General features: G+C 38.3%; 1 protein-coding gene across 1 annotated transcript; it reads right to left on the bottom strand.

The window, feature by feature from the left end:
* Window positions 1–715: 715 nt before the first annotated feature.
* LOC127137971 (uncharacterized) lies at window positions 716–1,336 on the bottom strand. Its single transcript, XM_051064376.1, has one exon. It carries the CDS (start codon window positions 1,334–1,336, stop codon window positions 716–718), a length of 621 nt encoding a protein of 206 aa, XP_050920333.1.
* Window positions 1,337–20,145: the final 18,809 nt, after the last annotated feature.

Here is a 20,145-nt window from a genome sequence, read left to right as displayed (position 1 = left end):
GAGTTATGGTGCTCAATCTTGAATATTTCGCATAATTCTTTCATTATTTTATTGTTCAGGTTCGTCCCATTGTCTGTGATGATCCGACTTGGAACTCCATAGCGACATATAATCTCCTTCTTGAGGAAACGTGCGACCACTTGTTTTGTCACATTGGCATAAGAGGCGACTTCCACCCATTTGGTAAAGTAATCCATGACAACTAGGATGGAGCGGTGAATATTGGAAGCTTTAGGCTCGATGGCGCCAATCATGTCAATGCCCCACATTAAGAACGACCAGAGTGATGTTAAAACGTTTAGCAACGTTGGCATCACATGCACCTTATCAGCATAATTTGGTATTTATGACATTTTCTGGCATAGTTGAAGTAGTCAGATTCCATGATCAACCAGTAATAACCAACTCTCAAAATCTTCTTGGCCATAGCATGCCCATTGACATGGGTTCGAAAGGATCCCTCATGAATCTCTTTGATCAACAGGTCTGCTTCATGTCTATCCACGCATCTGAGCAGAACCATGTCGTGGTTTCTCTTGTACATCACACCATTGCTTAAGAAGAATTTGGATGCTAACTTCCTCAAAGTTTTCTTGTCAAGGGTTGTTGCATCTATTGTATATTATTGGTTTTACAAATAGAATTTGATGTCGTGAAACCAAGGTTTACCATCGACCTCCTCTTCAACCAACTGATAGTAGGCAGGCTCAACTTTCTACTCTATCTGGGTGAGAGGCGCTTCATTACGAAATCTAACTTGGTACATTGAAGCCAATATAGTCAGAGCATCAGCTACTTGATTCTCAGTCCTTGGGATATGACGGAAAGTGATTTTGTTAGAGTATTCTATCAATTCCATGACATAGGCACGATACAGGATCAACTTGGTATCATGGGTTTCCCATTCGCCTTTGACTTGGTAGATCACCAAGGTTGAGTCTCCACATACTTCAAGGATTTTGATTCGGAGGTCAATTGCTGCTTCGATGCCTAGGATGCACACCTCATATTCTACTATATTATTTGTGCAATCAAAACACAAACTTGCTATGAAAGGAATATATCCTCCATTCGGATTCAAAAGAACAACTCCTACGCCATGCCCCATGTAATTGGAAGAACCATCAAACATGAGCTTCCATCGAGATCCGGGTTCAGGACCTTCATCAGGCCCTGGGCTTTCACAATCTTTTACTACCATAATGTCTTCGTCAGGGAAGTCAAATTTCAATGAGTGATAGTCTTCAACATGCCGGTGTGCCAGGGAATCAGAAAACACACTTCCTTTAATATCTTTCTGGGATACATACTGGATGTCATACTCAAACAATAACATCTATAAACGGGCGAGTCTTCTAGTTAAAGCAGGCTTTTCGAAGATATACTTTATTGGATCCATTTTTGAAATCAAAAAAGTAGTGTGAAAAATCATGTACTGCCTTAGACGGCGAGCGGCCCATGCTAAAGCACAATAAGTTTTCTCCAAGAGTGAAATATCTAGTTTCACAATCGGTAAGTTTCTTGCTCAGATAGTAGATGGCATGTTATTTCCGACCGGTTTTATCATGTTGACCCAACACGCATCCTATTGACTTTTCAAGAAGAATCAAATACATAAAGAGTGACTTCCCCTGAACATGTGGAATTAGAATATGGGGCTCTTGCAGGTATTGTCTGATCTTCTCAAAAGCTTTCTGGCAGTCATAGTTCTATTCAATTGCTTAATCTTTTCGAAGCAACTTGAATATAGGCTCACACGTAGCAGTCATATGAGATATAAACCTGGAAATATAGTTCAATCGTCCAAGGAATCTTGTAACTTCATTCTCTGTATGTGGAACAAGCATTTCTTGTATTGCTCTGACCTTATCAGAATCTACCTCAATTCCTCGTTGACTAACGATGAAACCAAGCAGCTTTCCAGATCGAACACCAAAGGTGCTTTTAGCAGAGTTCAATCATAGCCGGAATTTTCGGAGATGCTCAAATAGCTTATGCAAGTGGTCTATATGATCCTCTTCACTTTGGGATTTTGCAATCACATCATCGACATAAACCTCAATTTCCTTGTGCATCATATCATGGAAAAGATTGACCATTGCTCTTTGGTAAGTTGCCCGACATTTTTGAGACCGAATGGAATTACCTTGTAGCTAAATGTTCCCTAAGGGGTGATGAATGTGGTATTTTCCATGTCTTCTAGAGCCATCTTAATTTGATTGTAACCCGAGAATCCATCCATGAAGGAGAAGACTGCGAACTTAATAGTGTTGTCTACCAAAGTTCAATATGTGGCAGATGGAAGTCGTCCTTCGGACTAGCCTTATTTAGATCTCTGTAATCAACACGCATCCTAACTGTGTCTTCCTTTTTTGGTACTGGCACAATATTAGCTACCCATTGAGGATACTTTGCAATTGCTAGGAAACTGACATCAAACTAACATTTCACCCCATCACAAATCTTTAGATGCATGTCGGATCTTGCTCTTCGAAGCTTCTACTTCACCGGTGGGAAATTTGGTTGCAGTTGCAACTTGTGGACAACAATATCAGTATCCAGACCTGGCATATCCTGATACGACCATGCAAATACATCTACGTATTATTGTAACAACTTGATCAATCTTTCTTTGAGGCTTGCCCCAAGTGTAGTACCAACTTTTACCTCTTTCTTCTCTTCCTCGATGCCAAGGTTGATTGTCTCCACAGGTTCTTGATGTGGCTGAAGGGCCTTAAACTCGTGCTCGAGCAGCCTTGCCAATTCTCTAGGGAAGTCACAATCTTCCTCACCCTTCTCTTCTTCTTGGTAGATGGGGAATTCAAAGTTATAGGAAGTAGTAGGGTCATCCAATTCAACTGGTTTATTGATTATTCTGCATGTTTTTTGAATGATAGCTTTCTTAGAAAAATAGAAATAAAATGCAAAAGAAAGAAAAATATTTTTGTACGTTTTGAAAGAATTGCCATTTTCAGGAAAGAAAAACAAATAAATGAACAATAAGAATTTGAAGAAAATTCTATTTATTTGTCATAATGGTCGAAATTTAAAGTGGCCCTACAAATTATCTGTTAGTCTTGGGAAAAGCTAAGGATTTTGAAAAACAAGGGAAAACACAATTACTTTGACACAGGAAAAACTTTTGGAATCTCAACTGCCTCCTAATTTGTTAAGGCTGCTTCACACTGGTATATAAAATTTGATGTTTCTTCATCTTCATTGTCATCTTCAACTGCACCGACTTGATCCCCATGAACAAAATTGTGCTTAGGAAGACTTCTTGAATGCTCTGTATATGGTCCTTTATAGGGACCAGGGCTCCTTCCTTAGGAGAGGGCTTGCACCCAAAACCAAAACGATCCTTTTTCTCACTGACATCGATGACTTACCCCCAACCTGCAGGACCTCCACTTTCAACTGCTAACTTCTCGCTTTTCAAAGGTGCGAACAACAAACTGGCCTTCCCAACAGGATCCTTTACTCCCGCAAGCGTGGCATTGGCTATCTCACGTTCTTGGAAAGAAGTCTCCAAGGCATCTTCATCAAACTCGATATAACGAAAAGAGGAAAATTGACTAATGATGAAATATTCTTCACCTGAGACAATGACGAGCTTGTTGTTGACGACAAACTTCATTTTCTGATGCAAAGTAGCCCAGTAACATGTATCCACGGACGTCCCAAAAGGAAGCTATAAGCAGGATTGATGTCCATGACTTGGAAAGTGACAAGGAACACATGCGGTCCGATTTGGATTGGTAGCTCTACCTCCCCAACTACTGTCCTTCGGGAACCGTCAAATGCTTTTATCATAAGCGCACTGGGTTTCATATCCGATCCTTGGTAAGATAAGTTAGCGAGTTCCCCTTTTGGAAGGACATTGAGGGAAGATCCAGTGTCAACTAAAACCCTAGCTAGAGTATCTTCTTGGCACTTAGTAGATACATGTAAGGAACGGTTGTGATTTTGTCCTTCCTTAGGCAACTCTTCATTGTTGAAACTTAGGGTGTTGCAAGCTGTGATATTGGTGACCATCCCATCGAATTGGCCAACCGTTATATCTTGAGTAACATGAGCTTGGGCAAGCACTTTTAGTAGAGGCTCCCTATGAGCTTGAGAGTCAGAAGCAAGGATATGATAGATATTTTTGATGGTGTTTGATGTAGCTGATCGACTATTTTGTAGTTGCTTTTATTTATCATTTTCAGAAATTCAACCGCTTCACCTGATTGCAATGCTGATTGCACCCCTCCAGATTCTTGGGTAGGAACTGCGTCGTAGCTTCCTTTGTCGGTTCTTGAGGGATCATATTGAAATTGGAAGTATGAATCCGAACACTGCCGATGTTTGTGATATTGGCATCAACATCCTCCAGGCTCTTCTCACTTTCAACATTTTTAGGTTTTCCATCTACCACAATTATGTCATATCTACAAGGTATGGCCTTGGTGCTTTCGAAGGGAAAATGGGTAGGCATACAAACTACCACGGGTGATGGATGAACAACATCCCTTCTTTGATAGGTTATCTCAATAGGTTTTGGTAGATTGAAAAAGGGTTCAATTACTGAAGTTTCCTCGTTTGTTGTAGGACCACAAACTTGTAAAACACCTTGATCCATCAAGTTTTGAATATCGGCTCATACCAATTTACACCCTCTTGGGTAAATGGCACATGCTTCACAATTATCATGACAGGTATCAACCAAGCCAACTCCTACCAATCTTGGATGGAATGCTAGCTACGGAGTTTTAACATCTTCAACATTTTTGATTATACAAACATCAGATACATCTTAAATGGAATTAATAGCACCATGTGTATGCAGAGGATTACTCTTTACATTGGGTCCAACATCTCTGACAAAAGGATCCTCTTCTCAACCAACTCTCACACTATGTGCTTCAAAGCATAACATCCTTCCAAATCATGCCCAGGGGCGCCCTCATGGAAAGGACAATAGGCATTTTGGTTGTACCATGGAGGAAAAGGATCCGATGGAGGACTCAAAGGTCGGGGAGTCACTAACCCTTTTTGCAGCAATAAGGGTACAACTCAGTGTACGTCATAGGGATCAGAGTGAAAGGAGGTCTACCTATTTGTACCCTATTCTGATTTGGAAGATTTTACGGACGGGGAGCTTGTGCCCTTGGCTGTTGATAAACGGGTTCCGTAGGTGCTTGCTGATATACTGGTGCTTGGTGAACAAGTTGATAGATATGAGCTTGTAGTTGGTTGAAAGCCGGTGTGACTGCTTCCACATACGGTTATTGGATATACTGCACTAGATAAGTTGGTTTTTATTGGGTAGCTTGTTACTGTTGGTGTAAGCCCTAAAGGCCAATACTTTTGGTACTTGTATCGAATTATTTATTAATTAATAAAATTCTTTTTCTTTATTATGTTTGATTAATAAAGTCCCTAGAATAGTTAGTCCGTTTAATGTATCAAGTATGACTTAATCATGAGATCACATTAAACATAAGGACACTATTCTTAAAGTATCCGTAGTCGAGCTTTATTGTGAAGTGGGATAACATTAAAGCATTAAGACTATTATGTTTGTAGACTGATGATCGCATCTCATGGATCATGGATAAAGAGTTATCAAGTCTTAAACATAGGTATGAATATTAAGAGTAATATTTATACCGGATTGACCCGCTATGAGAATACTATATAGAAAGTTATGCAAAGTGTCATAAGTTATTCTCATGGTGATAATGGTGTATACCACTCTTCGACCTGAAACCACTATGGATCCTAGATGTAGAGTCGAGTGCTTTGTTGTTGATCCAACGTTGTCCGTAACTGGATAACCATAAAGACAATTGATGGGTACTCCACAAAGCATGCTGAGGGACATGAGTGTCCTAGATGGAATTTGCCCATCCTGCGTAACAGGATAAATGTCTATGGGCCCAATATTGAACTGGACAAGGATGACACAGTCTATACCTTGTGTTCAATATAGACATAAGGGAAAAAGGGTAATTATACACATAATTATTATCATAGGAGGTTTTGTCAGATCACATGACATTTTTGTGTCTTGGGTAGCACTGATGTGTTGCTAGATACCGCTCACTGTTTATTATGTTAAATGCGTGATTTAATATAATTGCCAACGTCGCGAAAACCTACAGGATCACACACAAAGGACGGATTGATGAGAAATAGAGTAACTAAGGAACACCGTAAGGTACGGTGCACTTAAGTGGAATACGAAATATGGTAAGTTACCAAATACTTAAGTGATTTTGGGCATATTATAAGATATGGGCCAAAATACACTTAAGTGGGCTTTTTAGCTTGAAGCCCACACAAGTGGTTCTATAAATAGAACCCCTTGGGTAGAAGCATTGTCACTCAGACTAACACTCAAGTGAAGACTTGGAATTTCGTTTCCCTCTCTCTCACTCAAAGCCTTCATTCGTACCAGCTAGCACTGAGATTGAAGGAACCCGTTCGTGTGGACTGAGTAGAGACGTTGTCATCGTTCAACGTTCGTGATCGCTCCGTGGATTTGTATCCAAGGTTTTGATCGTTACAAGAGATCTGCACCAAAGGTTTGAATCGCCACAAGAGGTAACGATTCTATCACTGATCATGCCCATTCGTAAGGATCACTAAATGGAGAAATTTTTAAATTCCGCTGCGCCTTGGATGGCAATTCTCCTTCAGTGGTATCAGAGCCTGGTTACGAAACCATGAATCTGATAACTGTTTATTTTCTGTATTAATACGATTAAAGACAGAATGAATCAAAGATTAAATTGAGATCGATCAAGTTATATATATGATATATGTAATCCTAATGCAAAATACATTATATATGATATAATATTCTCGTTTCGTTCATTCAAACACTCAATGGTTGTTTTCCTTTGAGCGATCAATGGTCGTTTGCTTCTTGATCCGACATTAGTATGGTGAAACAATGACGTGTTGATCAATCATACCGAATCAACAATCAAGATGTGTTTGACGGTCTGAAATTGGTGCATCAGGGTTAGTGACGGCACAAGGGTTGTGTTGTTAGAGAGTTATGCGATTGTGGTTGTGACTGCACAAGAGTTGTGCTTTCTAAACACTTTTTGGAACAGTGTTAACCGGTTAACGCATATGGTTAACCGGTTAACGCAATACGAAATAAAATTTATAAGGTTTTCAAACAGTGTTAACCGGTTAACGCATTTGGTTAACCGGTTAACGCAAGACGGAAAACAGTTTTCCAAGAGATTTTCAAACAGTGTTAACCGGTTAACGCATTTGGTTAACCGGTTAACGCAAGGCAGAAAACAAATTTTTGAACAGATTTCAAACAGTGTTGACCGGGCAACGGACCCCCGGCTAACTCTGTGTGGTGTGATCGGTCGTCGAAATTTAATTTGGTTTTAATTAATTAAAAGAATTAAAATTGATAATAATAATAATAATAATGTGTTTATCATTGTCTTGTGGTGATCGGTTATGGCCTTAGTTTTCCTTTATTTTGTTTTGGTTTTTAAAATACGACCTGCGTGTCGTGCCTCTCTTTTAATCTCTCAATGTAACTTCTTTTCTCATCTCACTCCCTCGCATGTAAAATGAGTTTCTTTTATGTAATGTAATGATATGAAGAAAGCAAAGAAGTCAGTGCCAAAGGAGGACAACCTTGAAGATCTTGCTTGGAGAAGCTTAGATCGTTGTTAGGTTAGCTTAGGTTCTCTCATTGGCTTGGGAGAACAATTACGCTAGGGGCCATAACTGTTTCATTATGTATGTATGTATGTTGATGCATGTGAGAGGCGATTTATATGATAAATAAGCCAGTGAGATTAGAAAAATTGCAATTCCCTCAAATTAAATATTAAGTTTATGCTTTCCAAGTTTTAGCACTCATCAAGACTAGTATCGGATAATGTAGGTTTCGCCTACGCAAGGTGCATGTTCTATATTAGTAAGGTGCGATGGGATAATTATAATATCCAACTGTTAAAACAATGGGTCAAACTTAACTAAACAAATTATAATAATATTATATGTGTTTGCTTTCCAAGTTTTAGCACTCATCAAGACTAGTATCGAACAATGTAGGTTTCGCCTACGCGAGGTGCATTTTCTATATTGGTAAGGTTCGATGGGATAATTATAATATCCAACTGCTAAAACGATGGGTCAAACTTAATTATAATAATATTATATATGTTTAGAAGCAAGAGTTGGGAATGATCCATATGATGGATTGGAATAAGGAGTTATTCACCCAACTGAAATTTTCGAGAGTTGTATGAGATACAATTGGAAGGAGTTCCTACCTAAATAACCTAGTTTTGTGTAATCCGCCTACGCGGACTTAGAACGAAGTGAAATATGGATCTCGACCCACTAGAAAATCTTACAACGGGATTTTCCGAATCAAATGATGAGGGTCATTTGTTTTGAGTAAAATAGTGGGAGCATATTTAATTAAAGGCCTAATTAAATATGTTAATGATACTTATATTTTCATTAATCCTTATGTAGATTATCATGACAGCAAACACCTCTAACAACATCTTGCGATCAATTCTTGATAAGGAAAAATTGTCTGGGACAAATTTTCTGGATTGGTACCGAAACATGAGGATTGTCCTCAAACATGAAAAAGGGAAAGGCAAGGAAGTTGTCAAACCCAAACCCACTATTGCTGCTTTGAAGCCTAGTGGAGGCATAGCAAAAGAAGGCACCTGCTTCCATTGTGGTAAGACCGGACACTGAAAGAGGAACTGCCCAAAGTACCTGGAAGATAGGAAGAATGGAGTAGAGACTCCAACTTCAGGTATTTTTGTTATTAATTTATCTACTTCTGCATCATGGGTATTAGATACTGGATGCGGTTCTCACATTTGTACAAATGTGCATGGACTAAAAAGGAGTAGAGGTTTAGCAAAAAGTGAAGTCGACCTACGAGTTGGCAATGGAGCAAAGGTTGCTGCCTTAGCCGTAGGAACTTATGTATTGACTTTACCTAGTGGTTTAATAATTCAGTTAGAGAACTGTTATTATGTACCTGCAATTAGCAGGAATATTAATTCTGTTTCTTGTTTCGACAAGTTTGGTTTTTCATTTATAATAAAGAACAATTGTTGTTCAATTTATTTGAATGATATATTCTATGCTACTGCACAAATGAACAATGGACTATATGTCCTTGATCTTGAAATGCCTATTTATAACATTAATACTAAAAGGATGAAACCTAATGAGTTAAATCCAACTTACCTTTGGCATTGTCGATTAGGCCACATAAATGAGAAACGCATTTCCAAACTCCATAAAGATGGACTGTTGGACTCTTTTGACTATGAATCATATGAGACATGCAAATCTTGTTTAATTGGAAAGATGACAAAGTCTCCATTCACAGGAAAAGGTGAAAGAGATAATGATCTTTTGGCCCTCATACATACTGATGTATGTGGTCCACTAAACATACCAGCCAGAGGAGGTTTTCAGTACTTCATCACATTTACTGATGATTTCAGTAGATATGGTGTTGCACCCCAAAATTTGCCCTCTATTTTTAACTCTAACCAATTTTTTGTTTCACATTCATTTGCATCATCTTCATAGCATAACATTTTTTTCTGTCTTAATATTAGCCGGAATAATTTCTCGGAATTTACAAACAGACTGGTCAAATTTACTTTTTAACTGTGCCTAAAATTAGTCAACGAAAAAATGTCAAGTTTAAGTTTGCAAATGTCGGTAACATTAATCTGCGGTTCACGTGGTTTAATTTGACATGCTAAAAATATTTTTACGACTATTTTTGGTCATATGTTGATCAGTCTGAGCGGTTTAAACGGTCATAATTTTTATTTCAAAATCCGACCAAACGCTGTATTTTTCCGAGTCACTTATTTCGCGCTGATTATTTTGACGTGTTCATTTTATTTTTCGAGCATTTTGGTGCCCGACTTTTATTTTTTTTGAGTCTATTTATTTTTATATTGGGTCTAGAATAAATAAATAGGTTAATTAGTTTTTATTTTAATTTTAACTATTTTAATTATTTAACTTTATTCAGTTTTTAATTTAATATTGAGTTTCAAAATAAACTTAGGCCCATTATCATTAACCTAATTTGTTCCTATATATATTTACTAGCATGACTGATAGAGGGAGGCCAAAAAGACAGAACAAAAAAGAGAAACTGAGAGTGGCCGATCTATACTATCGTACACACAGTTTGGTAATAGTTTATATATGATATATACTTTATCTATTTTGTTGATATATTTGTTACTGTGTTTCAAATACATGTTCATATATGTAACTAGTGTGTTAAATATATATATATATATATATATATATATATTTCTATTTTATGTTATAATTTGATTATGTTTTCGGATCGGATCGTGTCAATACGCCGTTTTCACATATACGTGTATGAGGCGTGACATTTGTGTTATCCGATCCAGTTGCGATGATCGCAATTTTGCGCTAGCAACGCCGTTATTTTTTTTAATTCATATTTTTTTTATATATACATATATTTAGATCTGCACATTTTTTTTTCATAACTCACTACCCTGATTTTTCCTAAACCCTGACAATTTCGCCACAAACTCTAAATTTCAAACCTAAAACTTTAACCGTGTTGTTTCCTCTAAACCATAAATCTTTTATTAAACCTTAACAAACCTTATTATTATTTCCTATTTTCGCTCATATTTATGTTATTCATACACTGTAACTGCTTCGCCCTTGTAATATTTTAAGTTTTAACTTGTAATATTTTAAGTTTTAACTTGTAATATTTTCAGTTTTACTTTTCGCCATCTTTATTATGTAACTGCACCAAAGCCTTGTAATAATTAGGATTTTATTTTCTGCCATTTTATTTTTCTGCCATTTATTTTTCTGCCATTTAAATTCCTGCCATTGATCCTATATTAACTGCGTGGTTTAGTAATGTAGGGCGTGAAAACCTACTAAATTAATTATTTAATATTTTTCTATAACCTTTATATTTTTTGTAAATAAATAATAAATACTAACTATTTTAATAACTTTTTTTTTATTACTTACTTATAATAATAAATCCTTATATATTTTGTAAATAAAATCTAATTGACCATTTTTCTATTTGAATAATAATAATAAACCTATTAATCTAATAATTTGATATTTTCTATAATCTTTATTTATTTTGTAAATAACTAACTTAATATTTTTCATATAACTCTTTTATTTTATAATTTGTACATTAATGTATTTTAAATTCTTTTATTATTACTAATTTATTTTAAACTCATATTTTTCTAATAACTTCTAAAAAAATATAACTTGTTTAACCTAAAATAATTTCTTTTAAAATTCTAACCTTTTTATTCTCACTTTATCATTATTGTTATTTTATTATTGCTTTATTACCATTGTTTATTTATTATTTTATTATTATTTGCTTTTATCTATTCTATTTTTGCTTCATTATTTTCCTTATTTTAATTTTGTTTTATTTATAATATTAGGAACAAATGTATAGGTTGTAAATTTATTCTTTCTCGCCTGATTATTATGTATCTGTCCCATAGCCATGTAATAGTTTAGGAATTTATTTTTCTTGCTTTTATTTTTGTAAATATTTATTGCGTGGTTAGTAATTTAGGGAGTGCAAAAAACTAACTGTAAATAATTGAACTTAGAAAATTAAATTCAAGACAAATATCTGAAAAATAACACTCACACACGTAAGTCGATCTTTGATCGCCATCTGTACTTCCTAGGGTATTCCTCTTGGTTGCCTTCTTTAAATGGTCAAGTCCCTCGAAAATAGGGGTGTCTTAAGCAAAGTCCCTTCAAACAGAAAAATCATCAAGTCCCTATAAACTTAAAAGATCAAGTCCCTACGAGGTTGCCTCCGATATAATGATCTTGTCCCTTCGGTAAATATGATGATAGTCCCTACGAGTTGCTAAAGACACCCCTTATGTTGCCTTCATTGACCATACGATGACCCTACGCCCGTCCCTTAAACACATCCAAGGTAATGACTACCTATTCCTTAATAATAGGGACAGTCTTACCATTGAAAGAATATACGAGAACACGAAAGACTTAATCTAGGGTAGGTATCTCATAGTTACTTGCTCACACTTTTCAAAATTACTTTTACACCTCACAATTTCTAAACTAGGCTTTGTATACACCCATACGAGGGTCATTACAAAGTACTTAAAGAAATTTTTCTAATCACACACTACACTCTTGCAAACAAACAAAGTGAGCTAAGTAACTAAGAGCCCATGGATAACCATGGATATAAAGGGTGCTAATACCTTCCCTTTGTATAACCTACCCCCCGAACTCAAAATCTTTTTAAGGTCTTTCCTGTTCTTTTATGTCCTTTCCTTTTGGATAAAATAAAAGTCGGTGGCGACTCTTGCTATCCGCAACATTTAACTAAAGTCAGTTCTTCCACCGTGTTACAGAACTGGCGACTCTGCTGGGGATTTAATAAAAGAGGGGTACCCTTAGGAATTAGATCACTTTAAAATTGTTTGCCTTGTTTGCTTTATACTTATCTGTTGGGTGCTCTTATGTGTGAAAGACCCTAACCCGGATCTAGTGTACCTTAGGTAAATGGCAATAGACCAAGGAAACTGTACGGCGTATATCGATATGGTTGATCTGGTGGCCATAGTTAGTGTGACTTCTTGGTTGGTGCTTATGTTCCTTAAGCAAGTTGAGGATAATATGAGGCTGCCATATGTTGTCAATACACTAACTGACTTTTAGAACCCTAGTCATCCCATCTTGGCCTTTAGAAAGTAGTGAGATAAACGGCTTTGGTGAAGACTGAAGTTGGTTGATACTCGATACTACACTCATTGAGATCCTAAACTTTGAGGGTTTTGGTTGGCAAGTAAGTTGCCTACTGAACAACCACCCTTGTGAAGGATCAATGATTTTGAGATCCCTTAGAACCTGGTTACTTTTGTAGGACAGGATGAATCAACTAAACTTCAGGGGAGGGTACTTACCTTTAAACCTCATGCAAGCCTTCAAACCTAGGGCTATTGTGTGACTTGTTTGTGTGTGCCACATGTTTGTGATTGAGCATAACATCATAGCATCATCATGCATCATAAGCATAGCATTTTCACTAACCATTTCAAGGACCAAAGGATTTATCTTTGTTCTTTGTTGCAGGTCATGGCTTCTGCTCGTAGGAATACTATCCGGATCAACTTTGTAGGAATACCTCCTAAGCTTAAGGAATTGGTCTCTCAAGTTTCTGAAAACTCCCAGTTCATCAAGAGGCATGGTCACCTACTGGATCTAGTCACTTCAAGGTTCAATGAAGACATGATGAGTGTCCTGTTTCAGTTCTTTGACCCTAAACATCATTGCTTCATATTTCCCGACTATCAGCTGGTTCCTACAATGGAAGAGTTCTCCAAGCTTCTGGGTATACCTATTCTTGATCAGAAACCCTTCACAGGCTTGGAAAAAGAGCCTAAACCTGAAGTCATTGCTGCAGCCTTACATTTAAAGAAATCAGACATTGTCCTAGAAACAAGGAGTGGAGTTAAGGGTATTCTTGCTAAGGTATTGATGGAGAAAGCTCAAGTATTCCTGAAGGCTATGAGTTATGATGCTTTTGAGGAGATCTTAGCCCTATTGATTTATGGCTTAGTACTGTTCCCCAATCCAGACCAGTTCATAGACGTACACGCCATCAACATATTTCTGACTCGCAATCCAGTGCCTACATTACTTGGAGACATCTTACACTCTCTTCATACCCGTACTACGAAGGCACGAGGAACTCTGATGTGTTGCATACCTCTATTATCTAGGTGGTTTATTTCTCACCTTCCTCGATCAGTGATGAAGAATGAACAAGGGTTCAGGTGGTCCAAGAGGATTATGTCACTTTCTCATTCAGATATTCATTGGTGCTCTAGATCTATGGAGAATGTTACCATCATTGACCGTTGTGGGGAGTTCCCTAATGTGCCACTCCTTGGCATAAGAGGGGGCATTACCTACAACCCTTCTCTAGCTCTACGTCAGTTTGGTTACGCCCGGACTGATGGTCCTCATGACATGCTTATTCAGGGTATTGTGTTCGACTACGACAACGATCTTCAAGGTTACCGTCAAAGGTTCATACGAGCATGGGGTAAAGTGAACAAGGTTGACAGCAAGACTCTGGAACCCAAGTACACTATTCCTATGGAACCATATCTCAGATGGGTACGATCTCGTGCTCAGACTCTTATGATGCCATATCCTGATATCCTGCCAGTTACCATGGAGCTTGTTGCTGAAGGAGATACTTCTTACATCATTCTTCATCCAGACATGCCCACTGACATGGAAGAGTTACAGAGGTCCTGGATTCAGTTGAAGGAGCAAAGAGATACTTTTGAGACTCATTACAAGGCAAGTCAGGAAAGAATCCTGGAGCTAACAAAACAACTTCACGAGGAGCGGAATCTCAACTCATACCTCAACACAAAGAGGAAACGTCCATGGGAGACTTAAAACCCCATTTTTTGTACTCATTTCATTTTTATTGTAAGCCCAAGGGGCAAACAAGTTTATTACTAATAAAAGTTTACTTTTTGGTGGTTTAAACAAATTTAAATCCTACGGTCCTTGAAAACATTGCATAAGCATCTACATACCATATTATTGCATCACAGGTTTCTTATGAACAGGTATCTTATCTTCTCGCTGTTTACCTCAGCAGAAATGGCTCTTGAACAGACTGTCAAAGATCTCCAGGCTCAGAATGCACAATTCCAAGAGTTGATTCTGAACTTGTCCAAGGGGCAAGATGAGTTGAAGACATTGCTGGCTAAGAAGAAGAAGAAGACTAGAAGATCAGGAGGCCTTATCAATCTGGGAAGAAGATTCAGAGGCCCTATCAAGACAAAGGAACAGGTTGATGATTATGAGTCTGAAAATGCTGAGAAAGAGGGAGGTAGTCCCCATGATACTGTGGGAGATTCTGATTCTGAAGCAAATTATTATCATGATCCTAATGAAGATAAGTACAAGATGCTGGTGGATAGAATGAATGCTATGGAGTTACAAAAATCTTTGGGCTGGATTTTGAAGATCTGAGTTTAATATCTGGAGTGGTTATACCTATTGGTTTCAAGGTTCCTGCTTTTGTGGTGTATGATGGTGTCTCATGTCCCAAGCTGCATTTAAGATCCTATGTCCGGAGGATTCAACCACATACTGCTGATAAGAAGTTATGGATTCATTTCTTCCAAGAGAGCTTGTCTGGAGCTCAATTGGAATGGTACTATCAATTGGAGAGTGTCAATATCCGTGATTGGAATGATCTTGCTGAGGCCTTCTACAGGCAATACCAATACAATGCTGATTTAGCACCTACTCGCATGCAGCTACAAAGCATGTCAATGGGTGCTAAGGAGAATTTCAAGGAGTATGCCCAGAAATGGAGAGACCTGGCTGGCAGAGTTCAACCTCCTCTGATTGACAGGGAGCTAGTGGATATGTTTATGAGTACACTGAATAGTCCTTTCTATAGTCACCTCATTGGAAGCTCATCATCTGGTTTCACTGAGCTGATAATGACTGGAGAGTGTGTGGAAAGTGGCAAGATACAGGTGGGTGCCTCTTCATCAAGCACTGCAAAGAAGCCCCCTAGTGGAAAGAAGGAGTCTAATGCTGTGTATGGTCAACCTGGCCGTAACAGAAGTCACCAATCCGTAGGAGCAGTTCATATTTCTAATCCTACTCCTGCAACACCAGAGCTACCACAGAGTAATCAACAGAAGCCTAGAAGACAATTCACCAAGATCAACATGTCACTGGCCCAAGCCTTGCAACACATGTTGAAAGGGGAACTCATTACTTTGAAGGACCCTCCTCAGAATCCTAATACTTCCTCTCCTCGGTACAATCCTAATGCACGATGTGCCTATCATTCTAATTGTCCGGGACATGACACCAACAATTGCTGGGTGCTGAAAAATAAGATTCAAGATATGATTGAAGCTGGGGAGATTGAATTTGACCCTCCTGGGACTCCAAATGTGATTACTGCTCCCATGCCCAATCATGAGAAGATTGTTAATGCTATTGATGAAGTTTCATATGTTTCCTCAGTAGCAGGTGTGACTACTCCCTTATCTATTATCAAGAAGAAGCTGGTGCAGGCTGGATTCTTTCCAGGTTGCAACGAAGACTGTTTTTATTGTGCCTACAAACCTGATAGCTGCTGGAAGTTGAAAGATGGTATTCAACGCCTCATGGACAATTACACTATATTGTTTGAGAAAACTCCTTCTGTGGAAAGTATGTGTGAACACCTAACTCGAGGTGAGAAGTTTGAAGATGTGGATATGGTTGATAAAGTGCCAGTGAAGATTACCTCCAAAGGCCCTGTCAAGATCACTTCCAAGGGTCCTATCAAAATTACTGCTGAAGGCCTGGTGAAGACTGTTGCTGAAGTTAGAGTGCCTCCCACGATTATTACCACTTCTGGCCCTATTCCTTATACTTCTGATAAAGCTATACCCTGGAATTACGGTTCTGATGTTTATATCCATGGTGTTAAGCAGGAACCTTTGACTGATACACCTGTTACTGATGATAACCTTGATGTTGATAATATTGCTGGATCTAGTAAGATCACCAGAAGTGGAAGAATTTTCTCTCCTCCAGCTACCTCAAAAAATACAGTTCTTCCAACTACTACCTCCACTTCTGAGCCAAGTACTGATGCTCGAGGCAAAGGTCCTGTGGTTGAACCTGTGCAAGCTGAAGCACCGACTGCTGAAAATCTCTCTAAACAGATGGAAGAAGTGCTGAAGATCATTCGTAAGAGTGATTATGATATTGTTGACCAGTTGGGGCATACTCCCTCCAAAATTTCCATGTTGTCTTTGTTGCTGTGTTCTGAGGCTCATGCTAAAGCCTTGATCAAATTCTTAAGGACTGCTCATGTACCAAATGAAATTTCTGTGGATCAATTTGAAAATTGTGTTGCACATCTGACTTATGATAATGGGTTAGGTTTTTCTGATGCTGACTTGACTCCTGCCAAAATAAACCATAACAGAGCTTTACATATCTCCATTGAATGTAGGGGCAATACCTTGTCTCATGTGTTGATAGACAATGGGTCTTCATTGAATGTACTTCCCAAAGAGGTTCTGAACAAGCTCAGTCCTGAAGATGCTGTGTTAAGATCAAGTAATATAGTGGTGAGAGCCTTTGATGGTTCAAGAAGAGTGGTGCATGGAGAAATAGATCTCCCGATCAAAGTAGGCTCTCAAGTCTTCGATTCTACCTTCTATGTAATGGATATTCGTCCTGCGTACTCTTGTTTGCTGGGGCGCCCCTGGATCCACGGGGCAGGTGCTGTGACCTCCACTCTACATCAGAAGTTGAGATATCCAGTGAAGGGAAAGATCGTAACTGTTTATGGAGAGGAAGAATATATGGTCAGTCATGTGAATACATTTAAGTATGTTGAAGTGGAAGGTGAATATGTTGAGACTCCTTGCCAGACATTTGAAGTAGTTCCTTGGGTCGTTCCCGCTACTGAAGCTCCTCCTGTGGTTAAAAGAGTTCCTGTGGTTACCAGAGTACCTCCTACAATGGCTTCCCTCAAAGATGCTAGAGCTGTGGTTGAAGAAGGTGGTTGCACTATTTGGGGTCAGCTTCCCGACATTCCTTACAAGTCTGACAAGTTTGGTTTGGGTTTCACTGCAGAGTCCCAGAAGGCTATTCGTCGTGCTCGTGCTGTTCGTATCACCAATCTAGGGAACATGAAAGATCAAATCAATGCTGTGGGTGACTATAATGAAGACTACAATCTGGATAACTGGATTTTTCCTACTGTGGGTGATGGGCTCAACAATTGGAAGACTGAAGACGTTATTCCTATCTCCTTTAGTCAGGAGTAAATACTATTACTGCGTTGTTATTTTTAAGCCTTGTGCCTTACCCGGGGCACAATGGTATGCTTGTTTCGGGATGTCATTTCATTTGCATACTTCATTCAATAAAAATCAATGGACGTTTCGTTTTCGTAAATATTGGGCTCTTTGTTTTTATTTTATTTTATTTTCATCAGCTATGTGTTCTTACACACACCCACATCACTAAAATGCAGATCCTCATCCACCCTGGATCCTGTTGATAACATTTCTACTATTGCCAATTATAATTTCGAGAATCCGATCTATCAAGCTGAAGATGGAAAGGATGAAGATTGTGAAGTACCTGTAGAGCTTGCTAGGTTATTACAACAAGAAGAGAAAGTTATACAGCCGCATGAGGAATCAATTGAGGTTGTAAATCTGGGTACTGAAGTAGACAAGAAAGAAGTCAAAATAGGAGCAGGCTTGGAAAACAGTGTCAAAGAAAGATTGAGTCGGATGTTACGTGACTATGTAGAGGTTTTCGCTGGAAAAATCAAGAGATGATATGGAATGATGAATGTCAAGAAGCTTTTGACAAAATCAAAAAGTATCTCCAAGAACCTATAAATCTGATGCCACCAGTTGAAGGAAGACCTCTAATCATGTATTTGACCGTGTTAGAAAATTCAATAGGGTGTGTGTTGGGGCAACATGACGAGTCTGGTCGAAAAGAGAATGCAATATACTACCTTAGCAAAAGGTACCGACTGTGAAACAAGATATTCCCAACTCGAGAAAGCTTGCTATGCTTTGGCTTAGGCTGCTCGCCGACTAAGACAGTATATGTTGAATAATACCACTTTATTGATTTCTAAGATGGATCTTATCAAATATACATCTGAGAAACCTGCTCTCTCCGGAAGAACAACAAGATGATTGCTGAACTCTGCACGCAGTTCAAAATAAAACACCATAACTCTTCTCCGTACCGGCCAAAGATGAATGGCGCCGTGGAGGCTGCTAATAAGAATATTAAGAAGATCATACAAAAGATGACAGTAACATACAAAGACTGGCATGATATGTTACCATTTGCTCTTCATGGTTATCGTACTACAATACATACTTCAACAGGGGCAACCCCATTCTCCTTAGTCTATGTATGGAAGCAGTTCTGCCCATTGAAGTTCAGATCCCTTCCTTAAGAATCATGAAGGATGCAGGCTTGGATGAAGATGAGTGGATTCAGACTCGACTCGACCAGATAAATTTGATTGATGAGAAGAGGTTGGCAGCTGTTTGTCATGGTCAGATGTACCAGAAACGGATGATCAAAGCTTTCAATAAGAAGGTTAAGCCAAAGGTATATCAGGCTGATGACTTGGTAATCAAGCGTATCATACTACCACAGGGTGATCCTAGGGGCAAGTGGACTCCTACATATGAAGGACCATTTGTGGTCAAAAGAGTATTCTCAGGAGGTGACATGATGCTTACTACTATGGATGGTGAAGACTTTCCACAGCCTGTAAACGCAGACATAGTTAAAAAATACTACGCATAAAAAGAGACCCGCTAGGTTGACTGGCCTAGGCAAAAATAAGGGCATCCCGGCAAACCAAAAGGGTTCGGGCAAAAATTAGGGATATATAAAAAAAATGTACACCCGGCAAGTCGAAAACCTGAAAAGGCGGCTTGGGCAAAAAAGGGTATCCCGGTGGATTGAAAACCTGAAAGGGCAATCCAGGCAAAAGTTAGGGATTAAAGCGTATGACTATGTCTTGTTTGGATCACTCATGTAACTTCAACTGATGGTGCTACCTAAACCAAGTTCAAACAGATAAAGATCAATCCAATCGTTTCTGTCTCAACAGCAGAAGATGAGATATTTGAAGATAATGGCAATAGTAGAATTGAAACTCAATAGGATCATTTTTCACATAGCTGTTTTTTTTGTTTTATAAAAATTTTTCGACGAATTCCTCTTACTAGGATTTCTGTCTCCTTGTACAAACTTGCCTATGTATAGGTCACTTTGTGATATAAATAAAATTTCATCTTTGAATCCAGATTTACTTTTACTCTATTTACATAAGCGAAAACGTCCATTGGTTGTGTTTGAATGTATGTATGCTTTTGAATACGATTGATGTTTACCAGAAATGCATAAAATGCAGTAATAGTATTTACTAAGGACGAACGAGGGTAGTAGTTCAACGAAGCTTCGCCGATTCATCCCCACTACAAATCCCCA

The sequence above is a fragment of the Lathyrus oleraceus genome, chromosome 4 (assembly GCF_024323335.1).
Source record: "Lathyrus oleraceus cultivar Zhongwan6 chromosome 4, CAAS_Psat_ZW6_1.0, whole genome shotgun sequence".
Lineage (NCBI taxonomy): Eukaryota > Viridiplantae > Streptophyta > Magnoliopsida > Fabales > Fabaceae > Lathyrus > Lathyrus oleraceus.
Note: the sequence above shows the minus strand (reverse complement) of the source record. Positions and strands in the feature narration are given on the sequence as shown.